This window comes from Pollachius pollachius (genome assembly GCF_949987615.1).
Source record: "Pollachius pollachius genome assembly, chromosome: 12".
NCBI classification, from domain to species: domain Eukaryota; kingdom Metazoa; phylum Chordata; class Actinopteri; order Gadiformes; family Gadidae; genus Pollachius; species Pollachius pollachius.
In genome coordinates this window covers 18,974,281-18,994,381 of record NC_136945.1, presented here as the reverse complement: position 1 = coordinate 18,994,381, position 20,101 = coordinate 18,974,281, and the positions used below count along the sequence as shown (strand labels likewise).

The 20,101-nt window shown below is 47.0% G+C and overlaps 1 protein-coding gene across 1 annotated transcript; it reads left to right on the top strand.

Annotated features, from left to right (window-relative positions):
- The first annotated feature begins 2,404 nt into the window (after positions 1-2,404).
- On the top strand, positions 2,405-13,050 carry LOC307083577 (nuclear receptor subfamily 1 group D member 1-like). Its single transcript, XM_079747504.1, has 8 exons — positions 2,405-2,958; positions 7,460-7,768; positions 8,168-8,256; positions 8,724-8,868; positions 10,561-11,144; positions 11,276-11,461; positions 11,570-11,780; positions 11,926-13,050. Exons 1-8 carry the CDS (start codon positions 2,943-2,945, stop codon positions 12,120-12,122), a joined length of 1,737 nt encoding a protein of 578 aa, XP_079603630.1. The 5' UTR covers positions 2,405-2,942; the 3' UTR covers positions 12,123-13,050.
- The last annotated feature ends 7,051 nt before the right edge of the window (positions 13,051-20,101 follow it).

Here is a 20,101-nt window from a genome sequence, read left to right as displayed (position 1 = left end):
ATTGAACAAAGGACTGATAACTGCCAAGACAAATAGCGATGTTCTTCTCTGATATACGTTTTACCTTCGATGATGGTGCCACCTTGTGGCGCCCAATAAGATGACAGCAGGCAGCACAGCGGGAACAAGCCATGACGTCGTTGCCGAGCACGAGCAGTGACGTCACCACACAGCAAACAGTGTCCCCCGAAACAACATGAGGTATTTTAAACCCTAAATCCTTGGCAAAGGAAGTCTCCTTAACCATGATGAACTATGTTTTATATAAGGGTTTTTAATGAGTCAGCTCTCTGGCGTATTCGTTTCTGTGTGGATCTATAATCTGACGTCATTTGCCACATTAAAGGCGCTGTCACACCAAAATTCTACCGGGGGCGAAAATTGTTCTGCGTTCGAAAATTCCAAACATGCCTGGCAACAGACGATCACGTCGAACGTTGCCTAGCATTAACATTCGCGCTCATTCATTGAGCGTCACAAGACGAAATAACATTAAACAGATATCACTTAATTTACAAATGACATTTATTAGCGTTGCTAACTTTATATTTGTATTGTATTTAATTGTTTCATCGCATTTAGCTAGTAAATTGAGTGTATTAACACAAGCTAGCTAGACTATGATACACTTTAAACACTCAGTTTACTAGCTAAATTCAATACAATACAAATATAAAGTAAAAACAAGTGTTATTTGAAAAAAGGGGGCGTGCCTCCAAGAAATGCCGCCAGAAAGCTGGGAGATTTTCCGACTTCCGACTCAGAAGACGGCGTCCGAGGATTCAGGAACACACCATTTGTTATCAAAATCTGGCCCCAGTTGCCGAACGGAATCATCAGAGCCACAGAGTCATTTAGAGCCATTAGAGTCATTTCTGGTTAAATAGGTAAATTAGCTAAATTCAAAGTATATATATATATATAGATGTATACTATGTTATATAGTTATTAGGCATAAAATAAATTAACATTCAATTATGTTATTCCATTGAAAATGATATTAGATGTTGACATTTGGCAAATTGTTTGGCTTTTTACCTTGTATAATTCCTCAACGTCATCGAGTGAACGAAGTCTAGTTTGGTTTGTGGAATTTAATGATCAAAGGTTAACCAATAGGAGAGCTGTACCAGGACACATTATGCTTTCCTTAAAGGGCCAATACCAAAGAGTTAAATTAAAACTGTGTTATTTTACTATTGCACGTTAAAACACATTTCCCTTCGAGATTGGAGATTGTGAAGTGTTCAAAATGTGTATTTAGACACAACAAAAACATTAATCTATGCATGTACGATCTCTTCCACAATTGATTGCAGTTGATCATGCTTTTATATATTGATTTTCTTTTGTTTGTTTTTTTAATGATAATTTTTATTTGTATTAGCCCTGTTCTGTTAACTGGTTTGGCCACATGGGATGTAGTAAGATCCTGTCTTCCTATTAGACAATCTCTGATGTGGTTTAACCGGAACACCGGAATGTCCCTCCCATTATAATTAAAGTGTTATATATGATATAAATGAATTGCCTCTCTCTCTCTCTCTCTCTCTCTCTCTCTCTCTCTCTCTCTCTCTCTCCATTTATATATATATATTATACAGTTGCACATTTCCATCACTGCCGTCATTGTCTCCAGGGTGTGGCGCTGTTGTATTAATAACGGAGTCAAGTTGCATCTATTTCTGTGGCGTACTTGTTTAATAGCCATATCCGTATTATACAACGACTTCTTCAAAACACTGTTACTAGAACAGGGGTCGTGAATGTAGGTCAAAGGGCCACCGTTATACAACCACTGCTTATCCAACCCGCTGATTATAGCGCATGTGTAACACGAAGTAGGTCACAGAGCGATTCTTATTCATCACAAATTATAATGTACACATTAATGTAAACCCCGCATCGCACGTCTCCATCAGCAGTGCGTCGCTCTGTGCAGAGATGCACTCATGCTTCGTTCATTTCTCATCATCGATAGGAAACACGAGACCGTCAACACTGACACGGATCTGAGACGCTGACCTACATTCAGCATCCGCCAGCACAGCGCATGTTACGAGGACAACTGGTAGGACATTTCTCCGGTACTGGTTAGCGTGCCTGTGTTTTGGGACAGTAGCCCCCGTCCCATCATGTACCCATTGGTCCAGACCGACTGTAGCACTCTGTTCACGTCTTGTTAAATGGATTAATAGAACATTTCTCCCGAAACCCTGAAACGTGACACGTGGACGGGGGCCACTGTGGGCGGAGCCGCGGTCACGCTTAGCCCCGCCCCCTCCGCATGTGCTCGCGCTTCCTACCGCAGCCCAAGCGCGCAAGCCCCGCCCAGGTCATTAGCATAAAATGTGTGTCAGTAGGACAGCGAGCGGGGCGGCTCACATGCCACGAGCACATGCGGCTGAGCTTCACCAGCATTCCGACGCCTCGGCTCCGCGCGCAGAGGTCCGCCAATCAGGACGCGAGGAGGAACGCGGGGGCGTGCGCGAGCTCGGGGAGAGAGAGAGAGGGAGACTCTGATACATAAACAAACAGCGGGGGGTTTGAAGGGACACGGAACGGGGACACACAACTGGTCACATTTCTTGGCCACCTGGAAACGTGCTGGTCCCAGTGGGCGGAGTGTTCTGGCTGCTCGCGCGCACGCAGGTCTCCTGGTGTGCTCGTAGTGACGCGCGTGGAAGCCAAACCTCAGACCTCATCCGAGCACTCATCCCAGTACAGGACGCCTGTAGGTTACGGCTCCGGTCCCGCAGCGCTCTGATCGGTCACGGGACTGTAATCAATTGATCTGAACCTCTTTGATCTAAAGGGTTCTGCTCTACTTTCTGGGACCCACTCCACATGGTGGTCCGGACTGCTACGTCCCCCCAGCTCCTGAGGAAGACCCTCACCCAGTAGACCAAACCACGTACTGAAGAAGACCACTATACGGAATTATGGAGAATAGTCCTGGTGAGTCTCAGCATTAAATCTTAATTCATTTTTCAATTTTCCTGAGCTGATGTAAACTGGCTGCCTAGCGTGAAGGGTTTGGATTATCGGTGCGCATGAACCTGTTGTATAAGTAAGTGATTCAAGCATTATCTTTCTAACTATTGATCACATAACCGGGGCGTCTGTTGAATGTTTCTTAAAGTATACTGTGAATGGACCGTAACAGGTTGAGTGACAGCTATGAACAGGTCCTTATGGATTGAAACATCGCGTTATGGATAACTTGGTCTTTACATGTACACTCAGTCCGGGTTTATTGAGCAGGCAGCGCTGGTCCATCTACATTAGGATTTGTACTTTATTATTTAGTACTATATTATTCAGCACTATACAATTATTTTGCAGCATAGGATTTGAACTTTGTAATTGATTCCGTAGTATTTTTTCCATATGGTGTGTGTCATGTTATTTGTACCGTATTGTCGGTGCTGTTCTTGCGACCGATGCAGTTGTGTAAGTGTACATCCAGTGACGTGCAGTGTGACCCCAAACGGCCCCGGACAAAGGCAGTGCACTGCACTGCCGTCCATTCAGATGCTCCTCCTTGACACTAGTTTATCTTTTTAAACATGGACATTACATCCTTAAGGCATTTCTAAAGTGTTATTACATTTTTAAATGGTCTGCTACAGCGATGAGGTGTCTGTGTTTGGTTGCAGTTTTTATACGCAGTGTGTTGGTGTGTCTCGCAGCGGGGGACGCATGTCCTGTATGTTGTCGTGTTGGACAGCATCAGGTTCGGTGCTTCTCGGTATGTCTCGGTGCGTCTCGGTGTAGATCAGCGCATTCTGTGAATGCCCCCCCCCCTCTGTGAGCGCGCAGTCATTCCCACGCATGTGCGTACAGGTCTACGTCAAGAAGCCAACGCACACACACGCACACACTCAAGATGTGAGTCAAAACAATTCTTTCCTAGTGCCCTACTCCCATGGCCGTGAAACGAAGGCCACGAAAAAACGGAGCCAAAGACGTGAATCGTGACGGTCCGGTCGTGGGCGTCGACCCGATGTTATGCGCGCTCATGTGTTCATTCAAACTTTCACTCGGCGATGGCATGCACCTGTCGACCAAAACCCCTTAACATTCCCCTCGTATCAGTAAACGTTATGACTTACTATGGCGTTATCTATTCCCAGAGTAAAGGGTGTGACTGACAGCCTACGGACGTTTTGGGTTCGTTTCGCCCTGTCCTAATATGGGCACATGTGGGTTGAGCTGTGGTTCATAACCCGCCGCGCGCCTGACCTACATACGGCTGGCATGGCTCGACTGACGGATGTTGGAGTGAATCCCTCTCCTGCAGGCTTCCCGTAGTACGGGCAGTCGTATTTCAAATACGGGGCGTCGTTATGCGTCTGGACGCTACGCACCTTGCCCGCCTCGGGCTCGCGCAAGCAGCACGTGTATCAGCTTCGGTGTCCACGTGCCGCCGCGCGTGATAAAACAGCGAGGCCCCGCCCACAGTACGCGGTGCTCCCCCCCGCCTCCCACGGAGATGCACGGGGATTCCTCTCCGCTCGCTGGGAGTGTGTTCACTGGCTGGTCACTGGGAGTGTGTTCACTGGGAGACAGGTCACAGGGATTCTGGTCACTGGCAGTCTGGTCACTGGGAGACTGGTCACTGGGAGACTGGTCACTGGGTGGAAGGTACCAGCCTCTGCCTCATCCGCCCTCCTTTAAATCCTGTAACCCACGAGAAGCCTGTCAATGTTATGGTTACCCCTTATCTTATCTTATCTTAGATATATTCAGCATGTGTATTTTAACAAAGAGGTCAGGAAAATTCATGAATCACTGCTTTTACTGTAACCTTAAGAAGGCAAATTTGAGGCAAACAAGGCCTCATATATAGCTTAATAAATGCTCATTTAATAAATGCTAAGAAATAAATAAAACCGTTTCATAACTTTATATATTTGTACCAACAACATAATTGGCTGTTCTATAAACCCATACAAGAGTTTAAGCTTAATAAAATGCTAATTTAATCGATGCTTATAACTAAAACCCCTTCATAACCTTTTATGTTGTGCTAACAACATAATTTGCTGTTCTGTTAACCAATTCAAGAGTTTAAAAAGTGAATGGGAAGCATTATTTTAAACTGCGACCCACACCTTTATAAACAGGATATAATTCAAGACCTTAGGGTCACCATGACTTGCTATATGGAGTAGTGGGTTACGTTTGTGTAACCGCCCAGCCTAATGGGTTTAGGTGGAGGATGCTAGCCTAGTGTTTAGCCTGTAGCAGCCTCAGGCTAATCGCTCTGTAAACGCCTCAAAGAGTTTGACCTGGTCCTAGTAGCTTCTTCTGTTTACCTCGTTATCGAGCGGTCGGCCTGGCTGTTGGCAGGCCTCGGCACACACACCCTCATGAATGCAAACAGCAAGAACAACTGACCTGGATAACACGACAAAGGCTTGTCACGGAAATGAGTCACCTGTCCCAGCATGTGCCAAGGGCTGGATCTGAACAGGCAGCACAAAGGGGGATCGCATATGGGCACGGCTATTGTACAGAGTGTGAGTGGGTGTGTTTGTGTGTGTACTCCCTCAATGTGTGTGTGTGTCCTGCACTGTGTGTGTGTCCCTCACTGTGTGTGTGTGTGTTTAGGGTTAGCACACACACACACTGGGATGCACACACATACAAACATACACTCACTCGCACGCACACACACACACACACACACTCTGTGTGGGTACAGTGGCTGTGCCCATATGCACATGTCATCTGTTTGAACCTGTGCTCTGACTCCCAGAAGAACTCCCAGAAGTGTTTGACACCTGCTCCATCGGTACTCTTGAATGTTGTGGATAAAGGGGTATCATTATTATGTTTGCATTATCGTTACAAACACTGGAAATGTTAGCATTTCCCCGACGAGTTCAGGCATGTTTTCCATGTTTACCGTAAGTCCTCGAAAGTCAGGGCCGAGATGTGGGCTTTGGGAGGACCGCGCACAAACGGTCAAGTGAGTCATCCGCGCGCCAGTGTTGACACGTGCCTGCCAAGCGGTTAAGAGGCTCCCGACGCTGCACGTGTTTTCAGGGAAGGCGAGGGAAGGGAGAGCCGGGGGAGGGCTTTCCACGGATGTGTCAAGGTCTCGCTGGGAAAACGTGCTCTGAAGGACTTTCCTGGAAATCAAACGTCTACACAGCGGTTATTTAAAGATGCTCGTAATAGTGGTTATAGCACATCTTCTGATTTCCTGTTTTGTGAGCTTTACAGTGTAGCAGATCTGTTTAACCGCCTTCATTCACATCTCCGGTATTATAGTACCAAACAAGCGTTGGTATGTAGGCCTATATCGATACAAATATATAGATACATATACATGAAACGAACGATAGGCTTAAAAAGCGTGATATAAGCATATGGAGTTTAATCAATTTAATAATTAACGGTTAATCCTTTTCGTCGGACGTGACCGAGATCGAAAAAAGGTTTTATCGTAAAGCACGAAATAACGAGCCCATGTATGGCCCCCGCCCCGCCGGCTTCCGGTGACTCAGAGGAATGTACGCTTCTTCTCCCGCCAGCCTCTCGTGCCTCAGTGCCCGGTCGTTAAAGCCCCCTCCTTTGCACGCGATCTCCCCGCTGCCTGTTGTTGTTCTGCTGCTGTTGTCTGCACGGGACTGCGCAAAGGGACTGCGCAAAGAGCCGTGTGACGGGGGCGGGAACTGTGTCAGGAGGACATGTGAGCTCGCGGTCAGGTGGCCGCTCGAGCCTGTGAGAGCAGCCGCGAGCGAGCGGGGCTGCTGCTGGTGGTGCACCAGTACACGTGAGCTGCGGGCTCGAGCCCTGCGTGCTCCGTGCTGCGTAGTAGGACACCGTTACGTCACATGCGTTAAACGATGCGAACAAAAGGCACGATTACATGTAATGTTTGTCATCACGCTTTGTTATAAAGCGACCCACTGTCCGCTGTTTGTGAATGACATATAGATCCCCTTTTATGACTTGCATTTAAATATATTTATAGGAAAGTCTTTTTATTTAAATATAATTGGTAGTTATTTAGAATACACACACTTCCATAATAAATTCTAATATGCTATTTGGATAATGAAATATCAAAAAAATGACTACATTTCATAATCTTAAACTGTGGGCAACTCCTAAGCATCTAGAAGATTCCCTCTTGGACCGTGTCCAATGAGATTGCTGCAGCGACTTAGCTGTCCTGGTTCTGCGTGCGGGCCGGCGATGTGGATCAGGAGCCCTGCTCGGTGTCCTCTTGCACGCGTAACAGACCGCGGCGCTTTCCATTACACAGGAGCCCAGATAACACTAAGTCTGTGGGAGTGAGAGACACATTGGACCCATTGATATCAAAGTGGAGCACTGTGCAGCGCTGCTGACCTACATTGCTCTCCGGTCCCTTTATAGCCCTGGATGTGGACCGCTGAACTGAGCATGTGCCTCCCCTCTCTCCCCCTCCGCCTCTCCCCAGGTGGTGTCATCCTGTACGCGGGCTCCTCCGGCAGCGCCAGCCCCAGCCCGGGCAGCCCCTCCAGCGGCTATCAGACCCAGTCGCCCTCCTCCCACTCCCAGCCCTCCTCCCCCGAGGCCGTCTCCTTCCAGGAGATCGGCGCACTGAAGCCTGGCGGGGAGCCCTACCCCGCGCCCCCCTCCCCCAAGACCGTCTTCCAGTTCCCCGAGGTGGTGGGGGCCAACCCCCCTCCCGCTGCCGGCGGCCCCGCCTCCTACACCCACCCCATCGCTGGGAAGAGACCCTGCGGGTTCACCGGCACCTTCACCAGTAAGCACCACCTGTGGATGTCTCCCGGGGACCTCGTGGCGAAGCCCGAGTTCAGGCTTTGTTATGGTTCAACGTCGACGCAGCGCAATGACCCCGCGGACGCTTCAACGCAGTCGTGAACCTGTCTCGGTTCTGCGTCGGGTTTTAATGAACAGACCAATCACCGCCCTTGCTGCTGCGTTGCCTCAGCTTCGGCTTCGGCGTGCCCCTCCCGATATCTGGGAGGGGCACGCCAGGCCCTTGCGGTGGAAGCAAAGTGGGTCTGCAAGGACGTAATGGGTCCGTAAACCCTCTTGCGTTGGCGTGGAACCATAACTAAGCCTTTAGACTTGACACATGCCTAGACTAGTCTATTGTCAGAGGTCGGTCTTAACCTTGTCCACCCCCCCCCCCCCACAGAGACCGGAGGCATGGTGCTCCTATGCAAGGTGTGTGGCGACATCGCGTCGGGCTTCCACTATGGCGTCCACGCCTGTGAGGGCTGCAAGGTGAGAGACCCCACGATGGAGATAAAACCAATATCATCTAGATCAAGAACCACTTGTTCAGCGTTCACCTCGACTCTGCATCGCCTCCCCCATTACCCCCCCACACCCCTCTTACGCACTTGTAGTATGTTGTTCGTCCTGAAACTTAATGTACAGACTTATTGTATGTTAAAACTTAAAAATAGTACTTAGCATTGTGTAGCATCTTATCACGGTTATCTTTGTTGTATACGGGGAATGGGTTAACCTAGCGATTGTTAGTGCTTGGTACTTGGTTCTATGAACATCTTACTGTACCGACAGCGATATATTGTTGTTTATCTTTCTTCTGACCAATGCACTTACTGTAAGTTGCTTTGGATAAAACCGTCTGCTAAAGGCCCTAACTGTAAACGTATTGATCAGTGTTGTTGATATCCCCACTGAACCCACTGAGCTCCTTGACTGACGGTGTGGTGGTTCCTCAGGGCTTCTTCCGACGCAGCATCCAGCAGAACATCCACTACAAGATGTGCGTGAAGAACGAGAACTGCCTCATCATGCGCATGAACCGCAACCGCTGCCAGCACTGCCGCTTCAAGAAGTGTCTCTCCGTGGGCATGTCCCGAGACGGTACGTTCCTCGCCCTGTCCCGGGAACCTTTAGAACCGGGGTGAGTGGGTTCCCCCCCCTTAGTCTCCATGACACCAGACACCGGGACGCCCACGGTCGTCCGTCAGGGAGGAGCACAGCTTGACATGGGGGGGTGGGAATGGGGGCACCATCTTGTGGACTAAAGTAAATCGTAAAAAGTTAATGGTTTGTCACACCCAGTTTTATTTTGTGCGCTGCACTCAGACGTGTGCGGACACATTTAGACGAGCATTCTCTGGGATGGGATTCAGTCGTTAATCACCTCCGTAGTCCTGGAATGAGGACAGAGACACAGGCACAGAGCTGCACTCCTATGCAGTTTCCCTGCCGCACACCTCTCTCTCCCTCTTTCCCTCCCTCTTGCTCACCCACTTTCTCTCTCACCTTCTCCTTCTCGCTCTCCCTCCCTCCCTCCCCCTTTCTCTCTCTCTTGCTGTACCTCTCTCGCTCTCTGTCTCTCCCTCCCTCCCTCTCCCTTTCTCTCTCTTGCTGTACCTCTCTCGCTCTGTCTCTCTCCCCCTCTCTCCCTCCCTCTCCCTCCCTCCTTATCTCCCTCTCTATCCCTCCCTCCGTCCCTCTCGCCTCACTCCCTCCCTCCCTTCTGGGATGTGACTGAACTAGGCTCCCATAAATCATCCTCTGTACATCTGGAGCAAACATTTTTAGATGACCCAAAAAAAGACAGACATGCAAGGAAGGGAGGGGTGCGAGAGAATAACAGTCCTCTCGTTAACGCGTTCATTTTTCTTATTCATAATTTCCATGCTCAGGAATTAATCATTTATCAGGCATTTTTTTACGCCACTTCATGGAAACGCTGGCTTGCAGATAAGGACAGATAAGGAGAAGTGTGGCCGGTGTAATGAACAACAGAGTTGGCCTGGGGTCACGCACCCGTCTCATGGCACCCCGGTGTCCTCATTGGCCCCCCACTTCCACCTCGCTCCCTTGCTCCCTATCTATTGATCTTTAGTACGCAAGGCCATCATTGGAACTTGGCCCGCGCCCGTCTTCTTCAACCTTCGTCCCCGCCCCACTGGTTGTCTGGATCTGTCACTCCGGTAATGACATCACGGAACACTCCTGTCGACCTAGTGACCTACTTACCGTGCTCCACTCTGGAGATGGGAGGAAGCAGGAGGGAGAGGGGAGAGGGGGAGAGGGGGGAGAGATTGGTGCAGAATACTGTAGCAGGATTCTATAAATAGATTTTCCAGAGGAGGAGCGGCTATCTGTTCCCAGCCTGACGGAGGGAGGTTAGGATGCAGGAGGCGAGAGGGAGGGAGGGAGGGAGGGAGGTTAGGATGCAGGAGGCGAGAGGGAGGGAGGGAGGTTAAGGATGGAGGGATGTGGACGATGGAGGAGTCTTGATGGAGGGCTCGGAGGAAGAGGAAGGGAGGGGGTTCAGACTGCAGTGATTCTGTAGTCGTGATGCTGGGGACAAAACGACCAGAAGAGCAGAAACTAAAGTAGTAATATGCCCCCTGGTGACTGTGTGGATGTCAAAGTGTGGCCCGACCGAGCCCTGGTGCTTCTGAGAGTTGACCCCGTCCAGTCCGCCTGGGTATCAACCCGGCTGGGTGCTGCCGGCCAGGGACTGAGGCGGTGTCGACCTGCGGCTGATCCCCTCCACAGCGTCTAACCCCCCCTCCTCCTGTCGATTCCCTGCAGCCGTCCGCTTCGGTCGCATCCCCAAGCGGGAGAAGCAGCGCCTGCTGGACGAGATGCAGAGCTACATGAACAGCCTCAACGAGACGGTCTCCATGGAGACGGAGGCGTCCGCGCCCCCCGAGATCGCCTGCAGCCCCGAGGGGCGGCCCGGCGAGGGGGCCGGCGGCCCGTCCTACCACAACGGCTTCATGAACTGTGAGGAGAAGCCCCTCAAGATGGAGGCCACCAGCAACCACAACAACAACAACGGCTCCGCCTCGTGCTTCAGCGGTGCGTCGCAAGACTTCCCCGCGCCCCACTCCGCGGGGGTCCCCCAGTCCCAGTCCCAGTTCCAGGGGCCCCCGTCCGGCTACCACCTCCCCACCCACTGCCCCGCCAACGTCAACAAGAAGCCCGCCGGCGCCGCCACGGACAACGCAAAGTACACGTACACGCTGACGGCCAATCAGAGCCAGTGCCCCGTCACCGGGGCCACTTCCTCTTCGCAGCCCGCGCCGGCCAATCAGAACGCCTTCTCCGCCGCCGGCGAGACGCAGAAGCAGACTTCCTGTCCGTGGAAGCTGAGTGGAGGAGCCAAAGTGCTGGTGAGGAACTCTCCGGCGAATCTTAGTCGAACACCAAATTTCAGAGGAGGTTATGCGTGTGAGGTTCTGCTGGTACCAACTCAAGATAGCACCTCCTAACCTCTCTCCTCTCGCTCCTCCTCCTGCTCCAGGCCTGTCCCCTGAACGCGTGCCCCGTGGCCCCTTCCAGCCGCTCCAGCCAGGAGGTGTGGGAGTCCTTCTCCCAGTGCTTCACCCCGGCCGTCAAGGAGGTGGTGGAGTTCGCCAAGAGCATCCCGGGCTTCCAGAGCCTGGAGCAGCACGACCAGGTCATGCTGCTCAAGTCCGGCACCTTCCAGGTACGACCGAATCCCCCCGATCAGAGCCCGGGGTCGGGTGGGTGTCACGGGGTCGGATTTGTGTTTTGGCGCTCCTCCGCCTGTGTCTAACCCTCTGTGGCTCCTCAGGTGCTCATGGTGAGGTTCTGCTCGCTGTTCGACCCCAAGGAGCGGACGGTGACCTTCCTGAACGGCCAGACGTACTCGCTGGCGTCCCTCAGGGCTCTGGGCATGGGCTGCCTCCTGGACGCCATGTTCGACTTCAGCGAGAAGCTGGGCCAGCTGGGGCTGGAGCCCGACGAGATGGCCCTCTTCATGGCCGTGGTGCTGGTGTCAGCCGGTAAGAGCCGCCCCCCCCCCCCCCCCCGCTGCCTGCGTCACTGCCCGCGCACGTCAACCACCGCGCACGTCACCGCGGTGGGCCGCGTGAGCGCCCCGGGCTGTTGTGTCTAACCCCCGGGTTTTGTTTTGCCGTCCTCGCGCAGACCGCTCCGGCATCGCGGAGGTCGCGGCGGTGGAGCAGCTCCAGGAGAACCTGATCAAGGCCCTGCGCTCCCTGATGTCGCACCGCCGGCCTGACGACTCCACCCTGTTCCCCAAGCTGCTGCTGCGGCTGCCCGACCTGCGCACCCTCAACATCCAGCACTCGGACAAGCTGCTGGCCTTCCGCATAGACCCCTGAGCTGGGCAGCGCCGGCGCCCCCTCCCCCGCCCCCATCCCGACGGCACCGTGGCACAGGCAGGTGTGGGGAGACGCTCCCCCCTCCCTCCCCCAATCCCCCCCCCCCTCCCTCCCCCCTCCTCCACCCACTCCTCCATCACTGCAGGACCCCGGCTGCCGCGTGACAGAGACGCCGGACGCCGCGCCGCGCCGAACTCTGGCGCTACGCTTGAGAGGACTCGGGTTTGAGGGGGGACGAAGAGAGAGAGAGAGAGAGAGAGAGGACTGAGTGACAGCCGGGGGCTGGAGTCCCGCCCCCTCCTTCCTGCTCCTCCGGTACCTGCCACTCACAACTGGTTCTGTCCAATCCGCTTCCAGATCCCTGTCTTCATCCGACTCCTCACGAGGACCGAATCCGCACTCCTCTTCCTCCTCCTTCTCGCGCTATCGACCGCGGCCTCTCCCCTCCAGGACCAGGACTCAGACTGGAGAGGGTCTCATGTGATCTGCATGTGTAGTGGAACGGCCTCGCCTCTAGGGGGCGAGGGCGCCGGGCAGTCTGGGAGACGGGGCGGGGAACCCGGGACACTTACTCATGAACAGTGATATAATACGACACATTCATGCTAAACAAATAAGAATGCACTTTTCATGCTTCAGGCTACTTCTGGAACCTATATAGATATATTATAGCAATAGAAACGTGTCCTTTCAAGTGTTGGCGGCTGGTTTATGCACTGGTGAAATGATCTAAGCTATTTTCATACTGTCAGTTTTTGTAAATCTTTATGAAGAATTTCAATTTGGAATTGAAGTGGAAATGCATTTGAGAGAAACATTTTTATGACGTGACGTCAATTGCGATGCATTTGTATTCAGTGATCGGAGAGAAATGATTGGTCATTTTAGACCAAGGTGGATGGTTTACATGTCGAGGTCTTTTTGTTGTACATTCTGTGTATAATCTTATATATATATATGTATATATATATATATATATGTATATATATATATATATATATATATATATATATATATAAATGGTTCTTACTCATTGCAATTTTTCTTGCATAACTATACGAAGCTAGAAGCTAATTATTGTATCAAGTCGGTCGCGTCAACACATTGATGCCATGTTCAAAAGAAAAAGACAACATTGCAGACCTATTAAATCTCTATAAGCAAAATGTATTGTGAATACTCTCATTGTGAATATTTTGTAAATGGTTTATGTCGTATGTACTATAATTAAACTACGTTATACTGCACTGCTGCTGTGTCACCATGTTTCCTTGTTGGATGCACTTTACCGAGCATGCTGATAAGGCGTCGCATAGCAACAGAAGGACGTCAGCCTCATTACGCACTATAGGAATAGTTATATATAGTAACAGTATATATAGGAATATATCCTTCGATTTTCCTTTAGGGCACAATAGTTCATGGTGTTATTTGATAAATTCAGAAAGATATATGAGATCTCGGTTCCATTGATTGTAACACCCAATAACTGAATCCATGTTTTATGACATTACAGGTGAAGCATTAACGGTAATTTACCGTGTAACGTTAAAGACTTTCTGTTTTAGAAATAGTTCGGTAACATCGAGTTCAATTCTTAGTCAGATTAATACTATTAACATATAACCCTCTGGTAGACTGCGGAAGAAAACAGATTATTTACGTAATCCAGGGTTTATTTCCTTCGTAATAGTCCAACAAAGCGAAGATCATTTTACGCATTTCATCTCTGTTGCCATATTTAATTAAAATTCATCATATAAACGCATTCAATTTTCCCATACAAATAATTAGTGGGACAGATATGCCGGGATTGGCTAAATGTAACAGGATAAGCATAATAGCAGTCCATCAGGACCAGTTATTCTGCACTGGTTCAGTGTGCTCCCAGTAGGACTGCACTGGTTCAGTGCGCTCACTCCCAGTAGGACTCTAGGATGACAGGACGTCCAAAGAGCTCTACTTGTCTGGTGAATAAAGCCCATGCCTACGGTAGGCATGTTATCTTGTCATCTAATCCATAGCGGATCATGGAAAATGGAAAGGCGAGCCGTGACTGTGGAGGTGTCTCTACGCACCACCTGCCGGCCGACCCGAAATAGCCAAGAGTGACGCCGGCCGACGCCGTGACATTTGCCAGTTTGGAACCGGTTCAGGCCACAAAGGTTAGGGGCACAAATGACTTACGGAATCAAATTCCATAAGCAGCAGCACCGTCATTCTGCCGTGGCGAGAAACACCGGAGACCCTTTTAGGAGGTATTTGTTCCTGCAGGACGCGCTCACGACGCGGCGCCGGCTGCCCCCTGGTGGTCAAACAGTATAATACATCAGTTCAAATGACTACATGTGTCTACAGTGAACGGCGTTTGAGAAAAGACCTTGGCATGACCATTCACATGATTCTAGCTAATCAACAAAAAAACAAAGGACGAAAAATAATTAATGAAGAATTTATTTTCGAATAACGTCTACCCACACACATCAGTTCAAGCATCAGTCAGTAGGAGAGCTTGAGAATTGTGGAAGACACCAGCCTTTGGAATAAATTCTGAATGGACTCACTAAGTTGTATCCGGTTTTCATAAACTCTTAAGTTGTGCTTTTGACAGGGCTGAATGATCATCATCACGCCACATCTGCAGTTTAAAGGAGCCCCATCTTATCTTAACCCTATCTTGATCCTGTTAAAAAATACATATAGTGGCGTTTATATTGATTATATTGAGTTTGAAATATATTTTTGTATAATATATAGATTCTTTATATATAGATTTTTTTTGGAGTCCATAGTTCAATTCCATAATCCATAATCAATTCCAAAATTCAATTCCATAATAATATTCATTCATATACACATGACTCCAAAGTGCACCCTGGTACAGCATGAAGAGCTTCCACAGCAGCTTTACATACACCTCTCACGTCGATCATCACAGTCCTATACATAGACTGGATTTATATTACTGTTTTCATTTGAACATTGTAACTCACAAAAAATCACTGTCACACACGCTCTCTAATTATGATTGATAGGCCTGATCCACTTGACCAACCTCATCATAATAATAATAATAATAATAATAATAATAATAATAATAATATACTTTGTCTCATATAATAATATAATATTAATAATCATAAGCTATAATACCTTTATATTAATATATAGATTTATACTATTCTAATACATGATCACATTTCTGTGTGCCACTGTACCAAAATGACTCCAAAGTGCACGCCCTGGTACAGCATTATGGGTCTGCCAGCTTCCACAGCCAATAGAACTCCACCGTGTCAAGCCTCCTCTTGTGAGTCCGAGCTTGTTGGAACCTTTAGCATTGGTCGATCCTCTGGTCTTCCAGCTGCTTCTCCTTCGCTTCCTGTTCCTTTTGTTTGTTGGAAAGACACAGTCCCTTGAACCGCTCTCTTGACCGATTCGAAATGAAAAAAGGGCATCATCATAAATAAACATCATGTCAATATTTCTACCATATCAAAATGTATAATTCGAAGGAAAAAATATATATATTTTAAAGGAATGACTCATTAAAAAATGGTGTGGCGCACAATAATCTCAAGTTACCGTTTACTATGTTATCCATAAAACAAAAGAAAAAAGCACTACTATCAACAGAATCTGCTTCAACAATCAATCAACAATAACCAGTCAGACCACATCAGTCTATTGATGATCTTTCTATTGTTCGCTCTGTGCATACACTTCACTACACTATGCAGGTCTTGGCTCTATTGGGTGTTTAATCCATCTTCAATTCAGTAATCAACTGTAGGCTAAAGAGTCTTCAATGCACAAGAGCACCATAATATTGTTCGACCCCTCATAATATGGGTTTCAAACAGCCACACTGAACATCCAGAAGAATAGATGTAGGCCTACAATCACACATGTTAGATTCACAGTAAAGAGAGAAAAAATGTGGCGATCTAAGTGAAAATAATGCTTAGCCTAACAGTGTATTACTGAATTGCACATGGATTGATTGGGTGAAGCAGGTTCATAATCACTGGCTGCGACAATGAGGACATTTGACTGTAATCAAAAATGTTGTTTTTAATACCCGTTTTTTCTTTCTGCAGCAGACCACCGCAATGATCACCATAACGACCATCGCAATGACCACGAAAATCCCTGCGATGACCTCTGGAGTACAGAATTCAGGCAGAAAAGGGTTGCTTATGGGGTCAAAGGGTTCTACAAGCAGAAATACATTGAAGGGTGATTGGCAAAGCCTCTGAATCTGAATCAACGCATAGTTAGACCACACACTAATGACTAAAAGACTCAGCCTTCCTCAAAAGGGTTTGCTTAACTCTGTTGAACCCTTAGGATTTCTGTGAAGTGCTAACTATATTTCAATTTAATCTACCGATAAAAACATTTGCTCATGAAATGAGTTTCTGACCAACAATTAGTTTCAGATTTGTCGGTGGGATTAGCTGTAGAAGTACAATACTGACAGGTCAAGTTAATTGTACAGGCCTCGAAAGACTTCAGTTACACATTAAATGACCCAACAACAAGAACAACCAAAGTTCAGTATAAATAGGGAAAACATTTAAATTAAAAACAAATAACAACCACATTTGGCCTAGTCTGATTCTATATATTAATTGTAGACATTCATAATTTACCAGTTAACTAAAACAGAAGATAATAGGTTTGCATGTTGCCATTTGTGGAGTTGGCGAAAATAATGCATCCCTACCGTGAGGTTCTGGTGCAGTAGTGCAGTTAGCTGTTGAAATAAACATGCAAAGTAAACAATAACTAAAACTTGAAAACCAACCATTCAAATAATTCAACTCTACTCATCTCTACTTCAATCTCTACTAATTTTATCCCTAAAATATTGGTTCCATCAACACATCAGATTAACAGGAAATTGTTTTGGGAAAAAATAATTTTGTTTTACATCGAAATAATGTTTACATTCGAATAATATTTTAAGCAACAATACATTAATTCAAAATTTAAGAATTATGTTTCTCGCTGATAATAAAGTATAAAAATAAACTCACTGTGACAGCAGATTGGGGGGTAGTACTAAAATGAGAGGAGAAAAGGACCACGTGATTTACAGGAAGTACATTCTTCAAGTCAACTTAAAACACTTTCTGGAACCACTGGCTCAGAGTATGTAGTGCTTGGCCCTTGGTTCTATGAACATCCTAAATGTACCGACAGTGATATATTGTTTCTCTTTCTTCTGACAAAAATGCAAGCTTGTCGCTTTGGATAAAAGTGTCTCCCAAATAAAGTGATGGCGGATCAGAGCACAAGATTTTGGAGCCCGAGGTGAGTCTGAGTCGATGCGTTTCACAAATGTATCTTACATTTGGTAGTTTTGCAGTTTGGAAGTTGTAGGACAGATCAGTAGCATTGATGGCTTCTAGCTGACGTCAATACCTCTTTATTTAGTATTGCAACAGCAAAAGCAACATTTCGGTTTCCGGCTTTCACTCAGACAAAACACTGAATATAGATCTATATTCTCCCAGGTGTTAAACAGTCACCAAGCCAAAGATTGGGCATTAGACTGGCCCTTATATTCAAGAGGCTATTACTTGTTGACCTTTTGTTTGAGGAGATAATAAATGAACAAATAACTTGGGTGGAAGTGGTTAAGTTTCAAGTCATGTGTTGGATGCAACCCGGTATCACGTGATTTCGTGCTCATGCGCACGAACGTTAATCTATTGAATCGTGTCCAAGAGCACGATTGTCCTACTTTTTTCGTGCTACACAGAACGTAATGTAAACCAATGCATTCTGAATGGGAGCGTTTCTCCGATGATTCTGTGCTACACAGAACGAAATGTAAACCAATGCATTTTGAGTGGGAGCGTTTTTCAGACGAGAGCGAGAGAGAGTGTGTGCAGACAGTACAGTGCACCCTTTAGTTATATATATATGTCAATGTTTCCGATTTTTTAAGCGGACCTCCTCAAAAACTGTAAAGAACGTGCTCCACGTAACGTGCGTTTCTCAGACAATCATCGTGCTACGCAGAACGAAACGAGAGAGAGAAAGAGAGAGAGGGAGGGAGAGAGAGAGAGGCTTCAGAAGGGGTGTGCACAGATAGTACAGTGCACCCTCTAGTTATATATATGTCAACATTTCAAATATTTCAATACTTTCAGTTTTGAAGTAACTGCTGATTTGGTGGTTGTGATGTTGGCCCAGCAGAAATGAATACTTGGCGATATCAGATTGTGTGTGTAGACACAGCTGGCCTGTGGTCAAGTTTTTGAAGTCTGGGGTCAAAAGGAGCCGGCACCACGCTGCTAATGAGATAACAAAAAGTTAATGTGCATTTCTCTCATAACTTTTAGTCATTATTAAAGAGAGGCCTGATTCTCAGATAACATATTCCAAGGTGCCTTTTGAAAGAAACATTGGAATATCTGTCTATTTCCTAACCAGCGGACCCTAGTTCACGTGACGCTGGGTCACGTGACGTTGATGCAGGCCCATTTAAAAGAAAAGGCCAAAAAAACGTAGGCATTTCACATGTTTAAAGCCGTTATTGTATTTAATTAATTAAATATTAAAATATCTATTATATATAAATATATATATATATAGAAATATACAGTTATTTAGTTATAATATTATCAGTAGACCATAGCTTTTATTCAATTATCGTTGGCACTATATCCCTATTCCCGACGGTATGGCACTATATCCCTATTCTCGCACACCCATCTTGAATTTAATAGACCATTCTAGTTGCTTCAAGGAAGTCTGGTGGTTTGCGGTACGCAGGTTTCCTGCTGGAGGGAGTGTGGTGGGATTTCTGCAGATTATGTTCATGTTTTTTGGTCTTGTCCTTGTATTATACCTTTTTGGAGGGAAGTGAGAGAGTTAATTGTGGAGACTCTGGACATAATATTTGACTTTTCTTTTAACTGTTTATATCTTGGAGAACTCCCTGACGGTCTCAGTAAAGGAGACACTTACCTCTTGAAGATTTTCATGGTTGCAAGTAAAAAAGCAATTACTAAATGCTGGCTCCAGAAGAATCCTCCTACCATGAGACACTTAACAAACATTATAAACTCTATCCAGGCAATGGAGAATTTGACTTTTGTGCTGCGGCTTCAAAAGGATAAAGGAGAGGAGTATTGGAAAAAATGGGATCGCTACAAACATAAAGACTCCTGATTCTATTTCACTCCATTCCAATGTGAGAAATATTTGTATTGTGTATTGCACCTATGCTTTTCTTTTTTGTACCGGCTTCCAAATGTGTGTACTGTCATGTCCTAGCCCTCTTTTGTTTGTTTGTTTGCTTGTTTGTTGTTCACATATATAAAACGAAAAATAAAGTATAAAAAAAAAAAAAAAAAGGAAGTCTGGTGGTCTCCGTAGCCTATATAATAAATAAATAAATATCCTAAAAACGATCCAATAGGAAAGATGCTCAGCGTCTTAGAGCCGTAGTCGGGTTAATAGGCCTAGAGGAGTGAATGGTGCTGGAGCCAAGCTCTGAACGTCAAACATCGCCGGGGATGGCATTACATTGTAGTGAATTGAACCCCCTCTCCGTCTGCAGACGATGCCGAGGGTACCTTTCCCGTCAGCGACCGACGCTAAAGTGCCCTTGCCAACAGTCGGTATACGTTCTCGGAGTGAGACTGTGTCGTCAATACACACCCAGTACACACTCAGGAGGAGGAATGACCTCTCACACATAACTTAATGAATTATTTAAAATGACCCTGCCTCGGTAAATGTGTCCGTGCACATCTCTCAGAGCGACGTTATAGCCTGCTAGCCACCAGACAGTGATAAAAAAAAAGAAAAGAGTCACGTTGACTACAAAAGAAACGTATTAATTACAAGTCTAAACTGTGGGAAATAGAACGATATGGGGGCGATATAGATATATATAAAATGATTTAGTTATAATGTTATAAGTAGACATGTAGCTTTTATTCAATGATTGTATTAAC